This window comes from Amblyomma maculatum, chromosome 1, assembly GCF_055883805.1.
Source record: "Amblyomma maculatum isolate TAMU_Amacu chromosome 1, ASM5588380v1, whole genome shotgun sequence".
Lineage (NCBI taxonomy): Eukaryota > Metazoa > Arthropoda > Arachnida > Ixodida > Ixodidae > Amblyomma > Amblyomma maculatum.
Genome location: NC_139344.1, coordinates 312,291,755 through 312,311,680, shown reverse-complemented (window position 1 = coordinate 312,311,680; position 19,926 = coordinate 312,291,755). Strand labels below are relative to the sequence as shown.

General features: G+C 46.5%; 1 protein-coding gene across 1 annotated transcript in view; it reads left to right on the top strand.

Moving 5' to 3' along the window:
• Window positions 1-19,926, top strand: part of pit (probable ATP-dependent RNA helicase pitchoune) — an 85,784-nt gene that overhangs the window by 31,483 nt on the left and 34,375 nt on the right. The window contains exons 6-10 of the mRNA XM_084600411.1: window positions 4,970-5,084; window positions 5,154-5,293; window positions 9,240-9,401; window positions 11,255-11,407; window positions 11,486-11,656. Coding sequence (XP_084456537.1) covers window positions 4,970-5,084; window positions 5,154-5,293; window positions 9,240-9,401; window positions 11,255-11,407; window positions 11,486-11,656 — 741 coding nt within the window. The remainder of the gene's footprint in view (window positions 1-4,969; window positions 5,085-5,153; window positions 5,294-9,239; window positions 9,402-11,254; window positions 11,408-11,485; window positions 11,657-19,926) is intronic.

The following is a 19,926-nucleotide window of genomic DNA, read 5'->3' as shown; positions in this document are numbered from 1 at the left end:
TAGAGTGTATCCACTCCTCGCAGAATTCAATGATTACTGACTTTTTTGCCGTCGAGCATTGAACGAACAAACCCAAACCTTCACAACAGCAGTCCCAATGAAGCTGTTTTTTGGTGCCGCTGGAGTCCTTTCTGGAGGAAGGAGTAGTCGACACCCTTTTTCACAGTGTCGTAGTCAAGGACCAGTCCTATTATCATGACTCACTCACCCTTCCTCAATTTTTTTCCTAGTCATCATGAATGGGACGTTCGGCCATCCGCTCCAGCACATTTACACTATCTTGTGATTGGCGTGAGTTTTCCTTTTGTGACCTCTTCGGAGCGGAGAGTGCCATTTATATCTCAACAAGCGTGATGCAAGTGGAATCCTCATGTATAAGTTGTTGATGAAAGGTGTGTGACTGTAGCTGCTACAGTAAAATCCCTGTGATACGAATTCGGTTGATACGAATTTCGGGATGATATGAATTCGTGAAATTCCCCGGCCAGAGTGCATTCTGTACGGTGTGCAAAGTTTCTGATGTTCAGAGCACTTTCCGTGCCAGTATGGATGATACAAACTGTGACCACAACATTGAGCACTATGCACTGCCCGCACATTGTTGAATCCGCGTTCATAAGCCGCGCTGTGTGTATGCATCACGAGCAGTTTATGCTGACGCGTGGTCCGCACCTCGTTGACGTTGCGATTGTTGGGCTCACACTGCGAAAAGCTTTCAGCGGCGCGTGGCCCACAAACCGCAGACGTCGCAACTGCAGCAGCTGGTGGCGGCGTACGTAGTGGGCGTGCACGGACTGCACATCACTGGCTTCGCGATTGTGATCCGCAAGCTGTTTGCGGCGCTGTGCACCCACATGTCGCCATCTCCTGTCGTGCTGTATGCGCCGCGAGAGTATGCGGAGGTGCGCAGACCGCACATCGACGGCGCATGCGGCGTGCGTGTACGGGCCGCACATTGTAGCCTTCACGTCCGCTAGTCGTGCTGTACGCATCGTGAGCAGTCTGTTGCGTTGCGCGGCCGGCATGTTGCCATCTCGTTGTGCTGTACACGCTGCGAGAAGTCCGCGGAGGCACGCGGCCCTCAAGTCCCCGACATTGCTCTCGCCTGTTGCGCTGTGTGCGCCGCGAGCGGCGAAGCCTGTGACCACACAAGCGTAAATCTCGGTCGTAAACAGATCTGCGCGACTGCCTTTCCCACGCTTCTGCACACTTTTTTTTTGTTTCGTTTTGATGATACTGTTACGGTGCGCAATATCTAGATGACGACGACGCACTGGTGTGGTGTTGTGAAGAAGACGACGCTCAGGCTAAGCTGGGTTCGTGCTGGTGGTGTGTGCTTCTGAGAGTTATCTGGCGTTTATCGCTGTGTAAGTTTCCCTTAAAATTTGGTGGAGGTGCTGGGTACTTACTGAGCGCCTTAATCGCACACTGACCGACATGCTATCTATGTATGTGTCCGATCACCATCGTGACTGGAACGTCTCCTTACCTTTCGTCACGTTCGCCTATAACTCCTCACGCCATGATACCGCCGGATACTCTCCCTTTTATCTACTCTTCGGCTGTGACCCTTTACTCCCATTCGACACCTTGCTGCCTCTTGACTACTCTTCCTGCAGCTACACTTCGGATGCCATCGCCCGCGCTGGTGGCGCCCGCCACATTGCTCGAGAGCGTCTTGGAGCGTCTCAGCGCTCTCAAAAGCGTCGTTATGACCTACATCACCGAGACGTTCACTACCCTCCTGGTTCCCTCGTGCTTCCTTGGCTCCCGGCCCGTCATGTGGGGATGTGCGAGAAACTTCTGCCTCGTTACGTGGGTCCTTACTGCGTCCTGCGACAAGTCACCGATGTGACCTATAAGATCGCCCCTCTACAGCCCAAGTATCCTTCCACAACCCCTCATCCAGAAATTGTGCACGTCGCCCGTCTGAAACCATACCATTCAAGTTCTCCTGTGTAGGCAGCACCGGGACGGTGCTTCTCCCGTGCGGGGAATACTGTTACGGTGCACAATATCTAGATGACAACGACGCACTGGTGTGGTGTTGTGAAGAAGACGACGCTCAGGCTAAGCTGGGTTTGTGCTGGTGGTGTGTGCTTCTGAGAGTTATCTGGCGTTTACCGCTGTGTAAGTTTCCCTTAACAATACGAATGTTTGGATGATACGAATTTTTTCACGATCCCACGTGATTCGTATCATCTTCGGCGTGACTTGTATAGCCCTCCTTGGTGCAGAGCTTGACTCCATACTTGTGGGTATATATAGCAAGGCGCCTACACCAAGGAATCGGTATTCCAATACAGCACAGAAATTGAGATTCATTCTCCATCCTGCTGTGCGCTCGATTCCTCCTTTTCTGCCAAATGCAGTCTACTCCATAAGGATCGCTTCTTGCCCAGTAGTGATGCAAAGTTGGATGAGTAAGTTTCTTGTATATCTGTCCATTCTTTTCACCGGTACTTCTCTTACAGGGAGTACTGCTTTCCATACCTGTTTGTCTCATGTCCCAAATTTCTACGGTCAAAAAATGTGAAAAAAATGTTCAGAGCACCTTTGCTCGTCAGGATGATGCATTGCGGGGCTTCAATACAGTGTCACTCCAGCTTTGGGCAGGCAAATGAGCCTGAATAACATTGCCATTTCCTGAATCATGGCATTCCGTGTTGCTACAGCAGTCCAACTCAGCCTGTTCAAAACATTCTAGTTGGTTCTCAAGGCTGCCCAGACACGCCATGTTTTTCGTTGCACAAGTGTTGCCACATGAAGTAGTATTTGGCTTGCCATGTGTCCTCCGCTTGCTCTTTTCCTCATGAGTGTTGACAGTCTATTGCAAAAAAAAAAAAAAAATGAGGATGAAGGCCTTAATACAGTGCAAGTCTACCGCACATGTGCCTGCGGCTTATACAGATTTATGTCGAGTGCGTAGCTTGCCGCGCAGTCATTTGATAGCAGCCAGCTTTATCACAAGATGTGCTGCAAACCGCGAACGTCATTTATAGCCACCATAGTTGCTGCGACGGCCGTCATGCGTTGCAGAAGAGTACCACCCACTCTATATAAATATCTGTGCCGCCGTCTGTGAAACAAAATAAAAATTAAATTAAAATTAAATTGGTTCCCAGGAAGGGAAAGGTGCAGTAACACAAGATGTGCTTTATCACAAGATGTGCTGCAAACCGCGAACGTCATTTATAGCCACCATAGTTGCTGCGACGGCCGTCATGCGTTGCAGAAGAGTACCACCCACTCTATATAAATATCTGTGCCGCCGTCTGTGAAACAAAATAAAAATTAAATTAAAATTAAATTGGTTCCCAGGAAGGGAAAGGTGCAGTAACTGTCACACTTGCTCTGTGGACACCCGAACCGCGCCGTAAGGGAAGGGAGGAAGGTGGGAATGAAAGTGGAAAGAGAGAAAGAGGAGCCGTACTGGAGGGCTACGGAGTAATTTCGACCACCTGGGGATCTTTAACGTGCGCTGACATCGCACAGCACACGGACGCCACTTCGTTTCGCCTCCTTCGTTTCACCTCAGAATAAAAATGCATATTCACATTTTTGTGATGGTATACTGCAGTCACACAGTGGGCAATACAGTGAAAGCTCGTTAATTTGAACCTCGATAATTCGAATTTTCGGATAATTCGAACTACACTACTTAGTCCGGCCAAGCTCCATAGAGATCTGTGTATAAAAAAGCCCGTTGATTCGAACGCGAGTCGGTTCCGCTACGGATAATTCGAACTACGCGCCGCCTCGTCTGGCTGGCTTGGCGCACATCACGTGGCAAAAAAGAAAAAAGAAACTCCTCCGCGATAGGAAGGCATAAGTAAAGGCTGCGCATGTCCAAAATGGGGACAAAAGATGGAACCAGGTAAAACCATGGAAGAGTGGGTAAAACTTAAATGGCGCCATGACCAGCGCGGCGGCTGGCAGCGTTGGAGGGAGGGGAAGACGGCTGTGGCAAGAACAGTGCATGGCCGCGGCGGCGGCAACCTGGTCTCTCTTCTGCGCAACCTCCGTAGCTCGCAGCTAAATACTCGTTAATTCCAGCCCTGTTAATTTGGAAATAGGGAAAAGTACTGCTAGCGCGACCCCAGCCAATGCCCATGAAAGGCTATGATCTAGGGCGGGCGCTATGGGTTAAACTTATTATTATTATTATTATTATTTGTTTTTTGTGATCACCATCCATCCTTCCACCCATCAGTCGTCAACGGAAGCACACGAGTCGGCCACGATCATGACGCCGGCTTTTAGCATCGTTCACTTCAAAAGCCGCTTGCTGCTATCATGCGTTCCAATGATTGGAGTGGCAGTAGATGGCGGCCGCCGCATTCGCTCATAGCATGATAAAGCGAGCGTACTGAAAAGGAGGCTTGCACAATCGGACAAGTGCTGGCTCCTTGCCAAGTTCGCTCCCCCCCCCCCCCCCCTCCCCCCTGCTGGAGCTAATGCCAAAAGGTAAATGGGCTGTTATCACTCTGCAGCGTCTTGGCGTACTGCCAAGAAATGTGTAGCAAACCGCGATGGCGCGAAACGGAGGGACCCGCTAACGACTGACACCTTTTATTTTTTTTTTCTTCCCCCCCCCCCCCCCCCCCCCCCCCCCCCCCCCCCCCCGATTCGTAGGCACAAATGGGGGTTGGGTGGGTTCATTATGCGAGTGAGTTCGCTACGCGACTAAACACAGCACATTTACCATAATACAAATGGTTTTTGTTAGTCTTTTCCAGGCCATTCGATAATTCGAACTTTTCTCCCCGGTCCCCGTGAAGTTCGAATTAACGAGCTTTTACTGTATATTGATGCCAGCATGTTAATGCGCTTTCTCCTAAACAAGAAGCTCAGTGGCAATGTTTTGAGCCTTGGGCTGGGCGGTCACCTTGCTCGTTGTGGTAGTGTTCTTATGGTATAAGGTATAATTAAAAAGAGATTACACAGTGATGACCTTTCTTCTTTTCAGAACACTTCAGAGTTTGTGTACAAGAACCTGCAGTGCCTCATAATTGATGAGGCTGACCGCATACTGGACATTGGCTTTGAAGAAGAGATGAAGCAGATCCTCAGAATTCTGCCTAGTAAGTCCTCTTCTACATTTTGGACATGGTAGGCAGAGCAAAGTAAAATGATTATTCTTCCTGTGACAGAGCGAAGGCAGACAATGCTGTTCAGTGCCACACTGACCAAGAAAACAGAGGATTTGGTGAAGGTTGCCCTCAAAAGTGAACCCCTCTACATAGGCCTTGATGAGGGCAAAGAGCAGGCCACTGTGGAGGGCCTCGAACAGGTATGACCATTCTTTATGAGGTGGGGTCATACCATTGCGCTTTCTGTTTAGCATCCATTAGTCAAGTCGAGACGAGTTTGCGATAGGGATTCCAGCCAACGACATGTATGTAACTTCCATTGTATGCCGTTCATATTAAGTGTAGGTGTCCACTGAGAATTGGAGCAGATAGTGTGCTTTTCCTTTCACCAAGAACCAAACCAACTTTAGATGTTTAACAGTTTTTTAAACTCCGTGCCAGTGTCTCAATGCCGAAAATTTGTGGAGTGAAAGGGTGGTGTTAAAGGGGCTGTTGCGTCTATCTCGAGGCGAAGCCTAAAAGTCATTCATTTTTTTTCTTCGGGTAGTTTTCTCTGAGCCCCTTCCGTCCCCTATCCTTTTTTTCACAATGGTGGCTATAGACCAACAGCAATCTGAAGTGGGATCTGTGAGAGCACGACCGATAGGAACACATGCTCGGAAAACTTAACATATTTTTGCTGTTTCGGAGAGAACCAATAAATGCGGCTAATGGTGAAATGTTGCGATTGTTCATTTTGAAGTTGATGTATTTTTAAAATTCCCCGATAAATCTGTATTATAAAGAATGACATACCCCTGAAAAGCTCATTATCCACTGGGTGCCTCTCCCATTCACAACAGTTTCTCGTGTTGTTTAACAGGCCGCTATGCAGGCTACATTCCCTCTTAAAGCTGCCACTCGAATTATACCAAATGATACACTCTGAAGACTTTCCTCACTCAGCACAATAAACGAACTGCAGGTAGCATCAGACGACCAAAATTCGCTCACACAAGTCCCATTTGTGGATGCCGGCATTGCCTTCACTCGAGTAGAATGCATTGTGTGCACCTTCTTTTTCATCCCCATGTCATGATGTTAGAGAAGCACTTTTTTGAATGTAGCCTTGTCTAGGTTGCATACCTTGAGCAACTGGTATTACTAAACAAATTGAGTATGTATCAGGTTACACGAGAAGCTTGCATGATTCGGAGAAATGTCCAGCGGAAGCGAGCCTGTCAGCAGTATGTCTTCACAATACATATTTTTAGTGGCGCTTTAAAGATATATTGCCTCGGGAATGACGTACTGTACTTTGTCACACATTTCTTTGAAGTGCTCGCCAACATTTAACAACCAGCAGCCTCCATTGGTACTCTGAAATACTACCGTAAAGTTTGCTTACATGTATTTCTATGAGTGGCACTCTCGACTTGTACCCTTATGTGTTACGCGGTGCTTTAAAAATACTCCCCCTTTAAAATGACATTTCATACTTTCTCAATCTGTTCTAGCGTGCTTATGGTTGCTCTGCACTAAAGGAAGACATCATAGGCTCTTTGTGAAATCAGAAAACTGCTTTGGAAACCTTCACTTCCATGTACAGTACAATCTCGTTACAAGAGACATGGTTACAAGAGACACTCAGTTATAAGAGACACTTCAAAATGGTTTGGTTGGTTTTCCTATGTTTGCCATGTTAACAGCATTGCATACAAGAGACATGGTTACAAGAGACACTCTGTTACTAAGGTCAACTTTTGCAGGTCCCTAAAGTAACTTATTCACTATTTAGAAGGGACACACAATTAATCCAGGTGTGCTCATGCAACGCAGCTGACTCATACACTCGTGACAGTTTAGATTCCCTTATCTAAATTCTGTTCCATAACAGCGTCCTTTCTTGTTGCAATATGTCAGGAACCGAGAAGGAGTGCCTCGTTTTGACTGGGAAATCAAAATGTCCCTGTTGTTTCAGTCACACAGGAATGTGACGCCAATCTTGACTTCCCAGTCAAGAGGAGGCACTCCTTCTTGGTTCCTGACATATTGCAACAAGAAAAGACGCTGTTATGGAACAGAATTTAGATAAGGGAATCTAAATTGCCGCACATACGAGTTGATAAAAATTTACGGTTACAAGAGACCTTGGCTACAAGAGACATCTGTTACGGGTCCCTTGGGTGTCTTTGTAACGAGGTTTTACTGTATTCCTATGGCAGCTGGGCCTGCTTTTCACCACCTGTTTGTTGAGGCATGCACGAGCGCCCCCTTTTGTTTGTAAACACGGTGTTGGTCTATAGACCTCCTACATGTTTACAAACAAAAAAGGTGATTGAGGTGGCGCTGCAGTCATCTGCAATCCCACGGTAGGCAAAACGCATGGGAGCGACACTGTGGCGAAGCTTATCAAGGGCGTGTTATTGTGAAGTGCAGGTACCTTTTTGGCAGACGAAATAACCATGTGCTCAGGGGGTTTACACGAACCCAACAAAAGTCAAGCCGGGTCCCTTTTTAGAGGGAAAGGGCAAAATGCAGAGGAAGAGAGAAAAAAACCAGTCACGCGTGTCCCCATTAAAAACTCGCTTTCTCCCGCATAATCGACTCGACCTGCATTCTGTCAAGTTCATGTATGCAAGGCTGTGCGAGTATTTCTTGAGCCTCAGCAGTGAGGACAAAGGCGATACATGAAAAACCTCCATGTACACGGCATGCGGCGCCCGGTGCCGCACGCCGTACCAGACGGAGAGTAGCTTCAAGGGTCACAAGCGAAGAAGCGTTGCTGCCCGCCGGGAAAATGAGCAACGTTGTTACTTATTTGCTGTTTTCGTCTACCAAATGAACCGCGGAACGTGAATTTCAAAGCTTCGAGTGCTTACAACTGCTTTCAGTCGAGTACGTAGACGGTTATTTTTTTTTTCTTGCTCATAAACAACGCACGCAAACCATGTACAAAGTAATCCGCTTGAAACATGTTGTATTCTCGGGTGATTCTTCACAACGAGTGGCAAATTAACGTTGTTGGTAAGCACTAAACTCCTCGCTAGCTTCGAGCGGCTTTTATATTAAGCATGGCAACAGTAGCAAGGGAATTGTGCTTTGGCACCGCACGGATTTGCTTATCAGTGCGTTATTTGTTGAAATCGCCGCGCGCGTGTTGTATCTGCTGTTTTCGTGGGCGACTGTTGACGTTAACTTTTGCAATTTCATCACGAGTATTCATGCTTTTAGCTTGCATTACAATTACAAGCTGCAGCAGTCGTTTCTGTAGCTAGGGCGGCCATATAAAAATCTTCAGAGAGTCTGAATCACGAGCCCCTCGGTGATGCTGAACCCTAAAACTCGCATTCACAATTAGCCGCTGTGAGTACAACTAAAACCGCGTGGTATAAAAAAAATTCAGTTCCAATCGAACAAATCAGCGGCTGTCAAAGCACAGTCGTAATCTTCATCACAGAATAGATTAAAATAATTTGAGGTGAACACGGCAAAGGCTAGCCATTCAGCATAACCACGAAGGAGTTCAACACTGATCACTCGCTCAGCAGCTCACTACGCATACGTACAACTACCAAAGGAAAAAAAAAAAAACACCATCTTTGAGGCATTGTTTACATCTATACATGCTCCAACAAAGGAACAGGCCTAAGCTTTGCAATATACTGGCCTTTGAGCAGCTATACAGTTGTAGCATAAAAGTGAATAAGCTCTAGCTTAGTCTTGACAAAGTGTTTGCTGCATATCCGGAGCCAGCATTGGTATCCAGGCTTGGCGCTTCACCGCGGCGGCCAACTGTTTACGGCAACCTTCGCCACCAAGAAACCTGTGCAAGCTTACTGAAATTCCCTTTCCGTGCCTTTCGGCACATGCTACGGCGACGCAACTAGTTGGCCATGGTGCTGTTTTATTTCCGACAGCAACAAACCACTCCGCAATCACTGTAGGCAAAAGCGACTGGAATGTTGTTTTGCGAACCACGCGAAAGTCACTGACGACAGCACCACCGCATCTTCGTGACGTAGCCGGAGTGAAGGAGGTCTATAGTGTTTTATAGTGCATTTTGTTCTTTCCATGCCCATAGAACATGTTTTGGACTGTTAAGGTGAGATTCTTGCCTGCTTGGCGCGTGGTGATGTATGAGCCTCGTTTCTTTTCTCCACATAGGGCTATGTGGTGTGCCCATCTGACAAGCGATTCCTGCTGCTGTTCACATTCCTCAAAAAGAACAGAAAGAAGAAAGTGATGGTGTTTTTTAGTTCCTGCTTGTCAGTCAAGTACCACCATGAGCTGCTGAATTACATAGACTTGCCTGTCATGAGCATTCATGTGAGTTGACATGGTCTGTGCCATGCAATCTGCACAGATGCAGTTGTTTCCTTGACTATATCTTTGATACAGTAGTGTTAACAGTAGCAAGTGCTGTGGGGAAATACTAACTAAGCAAAGTTATGACATCAACATGGACCCTCTTAATGCGGCAGTTCAGGCCTGGTGATGCAGTTTAATAAGAAAGCTGAGAGACGAGTGGCGGTAATGCAGTTTTCTATTTCTGAATAATGTAAAATGCCATCATGAATTCTTCACATAGTTTGTTGACTGGACAGATCCAAGAACATGATGAGATGGCAACATGTTGGCATAGGAAACAAGAGGCAGTGCAATGGGCCGCAAAAAAATGACTACTTTTTTGTGCATGCTGCAAAATTCAAGAAGTGGTGGCAAGAATTATGAATTGGTACGAGAGCAAAAAGAAATAAGGATTCTTGTGCAAGTTCCTTTCTTTTGGATTGGGTTAACTTTGCTGTCTGGTTTCCATTCTCACATATTTTTGAGGCAGGGAGGGTTGTAGCAGATTCTATCAAAAGATAAACTTGAAGGATCTGTTATCGAAGCCCTGCACCTTGGCAGGCTGCCAAGGTCAGCACTGTGACAGCAACAGGATGGAACTGTTGGGCTTGCTACAAAAATTTGAAAGGTTTGGTTTGGTTTGTGGGGTTTAACGTCCCAAAGCAACTCAGGCTATGAGAGACGCCGTAGTGGAGGACTCCGGAAATTTCGACCACCTGGGGTTCTTTAACGTGCACTGACACCGTACAGCACACGGACGCCTTGCTTTTCGCCTCCATCGAAAAGCTGTGAAAAAGAGAAGGGAAAATTCTCTGGGACAAATTTGGGAGAGGAGGTTTATTATGTGGCAAAATGTTACTGAAACAACTTTGCCATTATTACAGCTACTCTGAACCCCCTTGCGTTTTTCGCTGCCTTTTAGAGGGAAATTCAAAACCACGATAGTTTTGTTTTTCATATATTTTTACGATCGTAAAAATGCATTGCCTCTATAAGGCACTGTCCGGGAAATAGAAAGAAATATATTAGTATGCCGAAAATACATCAAGTAGAATTGTATCAATGAGATTTCACTGTATGTCTGTAGAAACCTATAATGAACCTGAAACTGACAAGACTAGACTATGCTAGTTGCTTGAGATTTTTTCTTTTTGCTGAAATGGGGCCCCGTCGCCGTGGCACAGTGGTTAAGATGCCCGACTGCTGTGCCGGAGTACCCCAGTTCGAACCTGACCTCTGATGGCCATGTTTCGATGGAGACGAAACAGAGAGGCGTCCTTGTGCTGTGCGATGTCGGTGTATGGTAAAGATCGCCAGGTGGTCGAAATTACTTCATAGCCCTCCACTACGGCACTTCTTTCTTTTTTTTTCTACTTTCCCTCCCACCTTCCTCCCTTCTCTTATGGGGCGGTTCAGCTGTCCACAGCGGCAGTGTGACAAATACTGCACTTTTCCTTTCCTGTAAGGCAATTTATTATTGCCGAAATGGTGGTGATAGTCAGATTAGACATCAAATTGAGAAGCTTTTTCAATGAACTTAGTAAATCGGCAAAGAAAGTTGTTGATTTTGCATCTGTGTGGTTGTGCGGTGAGCACTTATTGTTCCTTCCCAGGAACACATGTGCATGTTTTTTACCGTTAAAATGTAGAAATGCCTATTGCAATCTTTTTTTTTTTTAGCTTTGAGACTGTGTACCTGTGTACTTGGAATGTGTTCATTTTCTATGGCTTGTGCAGGCTTTAAAGGGAGTGCTACAAAGATGCTTGTTCCAGGGGGTTGGCAGGAGCTTGGAACAGAGGACGACCCTCACCATTTGTGTGCATTTTTTCAGGGCAAGCAGAAGCAGGCAAAACGAACAACGACATTTTTTCAGTTCTGCAATTCTGAATGTGGAATCCTGCTGTGCACAGACGTGGCTGCCAGAGGCCTCGACATTCCGGAGGTGGACTGGATCGTGCAGTATGACCCACCTGATGACCCCAAGGTGTGAAGCTTGTTTTTGTGCCTCTCATGCAAGTCACTCTGGTGAGAGCGTTTCTCCACAGCTGTAGGGATGTTGCAGGAGTACATCCACCGCGTGGGCCGTACAGCCAGGGGCGAAGGAGGCCGTGGCCATGCGCTCCTGATTCTGCGCCCAGAGGAGGTGGGCTTCCTGCGCTACCTCAAGGTGGCCAAGGTGCCACTGCAGGAGTTTGAGTTCTCATGGTCTAAGATTGCCAACATCCAGCCACAGGTGATGCCTTTCTCTTCAGGCTGTTTATTTGCAGCAGATGGATTAATGCATGCCCTGTTCACCAGAAATTCCGGCGTTGGCATTGTGAGCAAAAAATTATGGCGCTAGCAGCTGGCGTGGCCACGCACTGACTGGATGTAGGGTTGCCTGACATTTGGCTGCCAACTTGGGCCTCTCCTTTCATATGGCAGGGTGATATCAGAATCAGCCTGCCAGCTGACCCTTGCATTCCATGTTACCCCTAGGCCACGCAGGCACATTCATACGGCTTGGCTAAAGCGGGGCTTTCTGGCAGCCTACGCTGTCGCGTCGTACCCTTAAAGACAGAGCTTAAATGTCCCCTGTAATTTTTTGTCATGTGCAAAAGGTTGGCTCATGTTAGCATTCCGTATTGGTGCGCTAGCATTAAGGCCCGCATTCACCAGTTTTGCTGCCTGGTCCTTGACAATGTTTGGTTGGAAGTTGTATGACATGGCCTAGATGGGCGGAGTGCCAACTTGGGTAGCTGTTTTGAGATTCAACTCGAACACACCCTTCCAGCCAGACAAGCTACTCCTGGACCATGTCTGTACGTCTTGGTTGAAGTGGGCCTCTACATAGTACAGTCTCAATTATACGATTTTGATGGGACTGCATGAAGCCGTACTATAAAATCCGAGCTTGGTACGATCGAAAATCTCACAAAACTTGCTGTCAAAACTAATTATGATTCTTTCCCCGCATTAAGGAAGCACCTTTATTTTTGTTCTGCAAAAGTTAATGCATTTAATCACGTGTATTTTATGTGCTGTTTTGTTTCAAAACGGGGTTACACATGTTACATGATTTCACAAACGTGTCCTAAAAGCTGTACAAATGCCGAAACGAACAATAAGTACCATACATTCGCACATTAACTTAGATCTCCAAATGCGTACTCCTCAATGGGGGAAAAAGTTAGCTCCAAAATATGTCTATGCCAGTGCATGCCCCTTCCCCCAACCCTTAATTGTAAAACTCTTAAGACATAAATAAATAAATAAATATGAGAGAAAGCCCGCACGAAATCATAGGTAAAACCAGTTGAAAATATAAGAAAAGGGGCCAAAACAAAATTTAAGAAAAACCAATTAGAAGAAAAATAAAATGGCATAAATGAGAGGTGGGAATAGTAGTTTCAAGGGGCCCTAGAGGTGTTAATCGTGATGAAGGATGAAAGTAAAAGGACACAAGGCTGGATTACCTGAAATCCTGGGGTGTGTTAGCAAGAGGAAGGAAAGTATTGGAAAGACAAATGTAATTAAAAGGAGAAAGGGGGGGGGGGCCTTTTCTGAAACACCGAACTGTCGCAGAGAGAGCGGCCATGTTGCCGTTCGCTTTGGCAAACTTCACTTTTTCTGGAAAGCCATTGTAAACTGCCTCCACATGCTGTTATTCATTGCTAAAGAGGCATTTTATACTCTCATAGGTCGAACGAAAGAGCGCATGCGAAGGTTAATGTACTTGGGACGTAAAAAAATTGGCAGTAGCTTAGCTTGGTTAAGCCTGGTAATTTCGAAAGCAATAGCTATGGCTACGCCTAGGTTCAGCTGGTGGTGTAGCTGGTTGTGGTGCTTGTGGTTATGCTTATGGTTATGCAGTGATTCACTCTGGCCAAATTATATGGTTCAACTATAGTTTATTGTGGGGTGCTACCTGGTTATTCTGTGTATAACTAGTAGCGAGGCAAGGAGTGCCGTGGCTGCAACGATATACTTGATTGTGGGTGAGGTTAAGGCAGAATGTACAACTGCCGCTCCGGCACCGGCTGCAACGGCATTCTTTATGCCAGCAGAAATGAAAGCATCCCTGGAGACTGCGTTGGTTCCACCCGCCCTAGACCACCTCCTATAGTATCCAACGTTGCACCCCCGGCGGTAGCTGCGGCTGCAGCCCCATAATTCTTCTTAGCTTTAGGAGCATGTGGCACAACTGCAGCTCTGCCCGGCCGTAGATCAACGTTGGGCTTAACTCTTGGTGTGTAAGGGCGTACCCGAACCGGCACCCCAAACGTCTTTCTAAACGGTCTCACAACAGTCTCAGGGATGATGTCACTCCGGCTGTAGCGCTCCCTCACGGAGGGATCCGGAGTTAGGCCGCGGCTGGTAGCTACCGCCTTGCGAGCCGATGGCGCGAGTTGAGGCCCCTGTTTTTGCGGCAAATGGGATGACGTCACTCCGGTTGTAGCTCCTCTCGTGGAAGGAGCGGGAGTTAGGTCGCGGATGGTAGCTACTGCCTCGCGAGTTGACGGCGCGAGTTGGGGCCCCTGTTTTTGCGCAGCTGTGCTTGGCAGCGTGCCAAAGGTCACGCTAAAGGTCAATGGTAGCTACCGCCTCGCTACGCGAAGGGCTGAAAAGTGAAAGTAGTATTGCTTTCGCAATAAAAAAAATGTCAGCAACTGCAGGAGGTCGATGCGGTTTTGGCTGTCCGTTGAGGTGATGGTGGCTTACCCTTTATAGCGGGTTGCCTGTTTAACTTCAAAAGGCTAAAGGCGTGGCCAAAAATTAAAGAAAAGAACACAAAAATCACTGTAGTTGCAGCTGCGTCTCGATGGTGTTCCCTGCTGCTCGCGACCACCAAAACTCCGAACATCTTTTGTAGCTTCGATCGCATCCACTGAGGTTGCCTCTCCACTTGCAAGCCTAAAGCCGAGTGCCACAGGTAGTGACATCGTACGGGCAGGCGGAGAGATAGCCAGACACTCGAGTACCACGTGGTCGGTTGACTCCTCTGCCATTCCGCAGAGGGCGCATACAGCCGTTATTCTTGTTCTCCACCAGCGTGTACGCAAAGCTCCCGAGCATGCCTTTGCCAGCAAACCACTACTGTGGGAATTATCACACCCAGCTCCTTTCGAATGGTGTCCTCAGCTCTGCACAGGGCCAATGACACCAGCTGTACCTGGATCTTGGCTCTTCTGCTCTGCAGTCAAGCTGCACTGGTAGCGATACCACTGGTAGCTGGTACCTCTGACTAACTCAAACGCACTTGGTAGCAGCAACAGCAACAAAAGAAAAAAAAAAAAAAAAAGTCACATTCCTATCGAGACCATTCACGGCGACATGGGTTGGGCGTCATACACAGCCTGGGATGCAGTAGCAAAGGCGGAATTCGAGAACCGCCTCTTCCATCTCCCAGAGTCGAATGTGGCCCGTCACACACTCGTTCACATTATTTTCACCAGCCGAACTACGAGATAGACGCACCAAACACGAACACTTTGGTGCGTCTATCTCGTAGTTCGGCTGGCGAAAATAATGTGAATGAGTGTGTGACGGGCCACATTCAACTCTGGGAGATGGAAGAGGCGGTTCTCGAATTCCGCCTTTGCTACTGCATCCCAGGCTGTGTATGACGCCCAACCCATGTCGCCGTGAATGGTCTCGATAGGAATGTGACTGTCTTTTTTTTTTTTTTTTTCTTTTGTTGCTGTTGCTGCTACCAAGTGCGTTTGAGTCATATGTGGTTTGCAATATGGTGCGTGAACTCTATAAGTTGCGGGATGAATTAAGAGCGGAATTTCAGAAGGGCATTGCTGCATTGCGAAGTGCAATAGAAAGAGACTTTCGTAAAGACCACCGAGAACTGACCACTAGCGTTGAGTATTGCAGCTCCCAGTTTGATGACTTGAAGGCTGAAATCTCGGTTCTAAAAGAGGAGAAGAAGGCGCTCAGAAATGAAAATGCAGCACTGGCCACTGAACAGAATTCTCTGAAAAAGCTACTGTCCACCTATGAACAGCGCCTGACTAAGCTTGAGCAATATTCAAGGCAAAAAAATGGCGAAATCAAGGGTCTTCCTCTCAAACAGAACGAACGTTTGCCTGAGATCCTTTCTAAAGTTGGCGAAGCTATTCAAGAACCAATAACAATGGATGATATAGATGTCTGTCACCATGAACTGACAAAGAATAACCCATGTCCAAACATAATCGTGCAATTCCGGTATCGGTCAAAACGTGATGCTGTACTTGATAAAGCTCGACGTGCAAAGATTACCACTGACAGTCTTGAACTCAGAACAAGTGAACAAACTAGCGTCGCAACAGCGAATTCAAACTGTGAAGCTGATCTAAACAACAGGATGTCCCGGACTTCGGCAGCAATATATCTTAACGACCACCTTTGCCCCGCGTTGAAAAAACTGCTGGGATCTGCCATCACTCGAAAGAAAGAAAAAAAAATGGAAATTCGTCTGGACGAGAAATGGACGCATTTTCGCAAGAAAGGGTGAATTGTCCAATGCAATCCGCATTGCCTGTGTAGGCGACCTAGATAAAATAGTATAATCAAAGCACGTTTTCGTAGTGCTTTTACAACTTCACCATGGCCCCGCAGTTTTTCTTGCCCACTGATGTTTCAAATATACATTTGAGTAACAAAAAAGCCACTTCTTTTTTTCATTTGAACGCTCAGTCCTTACATAATAAAGAAGACGAAGTGTTTGCTTTTCTCAAGTCTCTAGAGCTCTCATTTGATGTAATTATGATAACAGAAACTTGGTATAGAGAAGACGAGGAAGTTTTAACTCTCGAAGATCACAATAAGCTCTGTCAGCATCGAATCAATAAAAGAGGAGGTGGTGTGATGCTAATGTTAAACAAATCGTTTAATGGCTCTGTCATTCCTCGCTTCTCGATAGTGGTCGATGATTACGAAATACTGTCCTACAGTTGTGGTTCGAATGTGTTTGCAGTTGTATACCGTCCTCCTGGCGGCAATGTGTCTTCGTTTCTTTTGCTCCTTGATTGTTTTTTATCGTGGATAACTGAAAATAGGCTTAACCTAATATTAGGAGGGGACATCAATATCCCCTTCAGGCGCGAATTAAATTTTCTGAAAGGAAACATTTTTCCTTGTGTTATTCATGATCAGTACACCAGACAGAAGTCAAGTGCAAGAAATTACGGCAAAATTTTCATATTTGAGCCCATTTTATTTGCGTCCACGTTTGTGGACATGGCGCCTCAAAGCTCCTACATGAGTGCAAACACTACAACATTTTCTTGTATTCTCTACTAAGTATGAGGAATGAATAAATGTTTTACTCTGAAAATACCTAAGGTACAGAAGAGTAGCCACTTGTTCAAGGCTTATGAAATAGATAAAAACAGTCATTCTGTGACGACAGGCAAAGAAAAATTCCGCATTTGCGGCAGCGAACGCGACTCTTCGAAGTGCAGCCCTGGCGTCTGCATCGTTGTGCGTTTGGTATCCCGCGAAGTGCTGGGTGCCGCTACCACAACTGAAGGTGAAGGTCTACCAGCATTTGGATCCTAGATGATAGATTACAGAATTAGTCAATCAGTACAACATTTACCAATGTTCATGTTATCTTGTTTTCAACTTGCCATTCCTCTGTTTCATCATCAGAGAGGTCGGCGTCAGAGACATCTTCATTGGAGATTTTTCTAAGCAATGTTTCTTCAGTGCTCGAATCCTCCAACTTTCTCCTTGTGGATGCATGGTTTTGAACACCTGCGTGGAATAAGCCAATCTGGCGCTATCTGAGCGCAAAAAAACAGAGCATCGAGGATAGAATGTGGCTCTTTGATATTGTTATGAGCCACCGTTCTCTGCGCACTAGAAGCACGAGGACAACACGAACCACATCAATGGTTTCCTACTCGAGCGAGCGCGCGTGCCTCGTTTTCTTGTTCCTTGTCCTCGTTTTTCTTGTGCGCACAGAACGGTATCTCGTAACAATATTTTCGGCACTAAGGCGCCGTGTCCACGTTTGTGGACGCGCAATTCTGAGAGCCCACCGAAGCATTCCTTCTTTGCCTACGGTAATGAAATCCAGCATGCCCCTTCTACATTACCTTACTGGCATATTTCACATGACAAATTCCGTTTTTCACGACCATTTGGGAAGAGAGCACGCGAAAATAAGATCAACTTACTCGCCCCGCCGCAAAACGTGGAGACGTCCATCTTGACTTCTTGTTTACAAACACATTTCGATGTACCTGCAACAGATGGCGCCACATACTTGACAGGGAGGGGCCAGTTGTTTTGTGCGCCAAATTCAAAGGTGGGAACACGCCTTGCGAGCAAGCTACGAGTCGCGTCCACATATGTGGACGCAGCGCCTGAAGGGGATATAGATTCCCTAACTTCATCCAATGAACAGCATGAATTAAACATGGTTTTGAACTGTAATGGCACGGCCGCTCAATGGAAGCGCACTGGGTGCGGCCTGCTGAGTCGCGCCGCCGTCAATGGGCAAGCGTGTCCTTGGAGAGTTTACAGTTGCGCCCGCTATTTCTGCTGAGGGCGCCACTGTTCGGGGACACGTCGCCGCCGGGGTCGCCGGCTCTGAGCGCGCTGTTTGCTTCCGTTCTGGGCGCGTTCGCCTCGCGTCTGCGTGGTAAACGCAAACATTTTGTGTGCGCGTGTACAAGCACGTTAACGTTGAGACTGGATGCGTTTGTTTGTTAAGGCGAAAGCCGTTCTAGGCTCATGGAGCGAAAATCTATGCGCAGAAGCTGTGCCTGTTATCTGTGCGTCGCATCTGTGCACTGGTGTTCCAGTCGCAAAAGCGGACGTGCAAGGAGAGAGATTAAGAATGAAAATGATTGATGGTGATAGGTAATCAACAAAAGTTATAGACATTGATAGAGGTAATGACAAATGCTAATGACTAATAAGGGTTAATAATGACTAAAATGATTTATAATGACCAGTATATCACTCTACGAAATGTATTGACTGCAATTGATTAGAAATGATTAAAAGTGCTTCGCGATGTGTGGTAATTACTATAATAGCTAGGCATGTCTCATCATTACTGTTAATGACTACAAAATGACCGATATGTGAAACGACATGTAATGACCACTGCTGATTCTAAATGAGTAACCGGCTTAGTTATGGGTGATAAGGGCTACAATGACTACGCAGGCAGACTCATCATGACTGAGAAACGACCAATATATCAAACGACGACTTGAAATGACGAACTGTGGCAAACGATGAGAGGCAAATGATAGGAGAAGGGTAGGCTTTCGCCGTCGTGCGCTTAAGAGACATCTAAGAGACCCTTTAAGTTTATCTGCTGAGCTCGCTTCAGGCAAAGGCAGCGGCGAGGAGTGAAAATGCACTCGCTTCCTCTGAAATGAAAGCGGCACTGAGGTTAAAAAGTTCAGATGCTGAAGCATAATGCCCTATCAACTGCCATTGAATTTGCTACAAGGGACAGCAGATTGGACTTGTTGGTGATTAATTATAGGTTAACCGTGCAAACAACGTGACGGGAACACAGGAGAAGAAGACGGCCCAACCGCGGTAGTTGTGTCGTCCTCTTTTCCTGTGTTCCCGTCACGTTGTTTAACCTACTTAGTTACCAGGGAGCTGGCAGGTGAACTAGGATTTTTAATGATGTGTTATGAAGCAAATAAACACGATGAGGTAGCACCAGAAGCTTTTCTCGCAGGTTATGTTGCGAGGACATATCAGAAAAAGCTACGAAGGTTTTTTTTTATATAAGCATGCAATTTGTTCTAAATTTTGCCGCGCTAGTCTGAGTGGCCTTGCAAGTAAAGGAGCCTGTGCATACAACATTTGTTTATACTGTTGAGACTGTTTGAGCCGATGCGATAAAATGAAAAGCCACGTTCCACGGAAAATCTGGCGCCCGCTCTGTCAGCGAACAGTCAGAGAAAAACCTCTCTGGTAAGAGGCACTTTAGTTGGTGATATGGCCAGACGCCTTTGGCGCAATGAGAACACATGACATGTTCAATGTGGCAGGAGCTACCAAACCAGAGAGAGTCAATAAGATGTAAGGATGAAATGGGAATTATTGAAAGCGGGACCCTTAGATGCCAAGTCAGGCACACTATACTCCTATAGGGTACGTTCGTACGGTTTCGGTAAAGAGGGGCTTTATATAGCTATGTGTAGGGTGCTATTTCATATAATGTGGTGGCTTAAGGCTGTATTCTAATGATATGCGACAGAGACAGCAATTACGGGATACGGTGAATAAGCAGGTAGCAAAGTGCAGGCACTCTAACGAGGCTCCTCAAGCAGACCCAAGTTTTGTTTATCACTACCAGGTTGTTGCTTAAATTATGCGATATTTGGTAATGGTTTTGAGGCGACATGTCAGTCGAGCAAGAGCCTGTTGCAGGAAATATAGTCAAGTGGACCAGTTACAGATTAATGAAAACCAAGGACAATGCAGGCTTGATGTACCCCGCAAAGGAAGTAATCAAGCTTTGTCAGCTTACGAGCACCTTCATTAACAGGA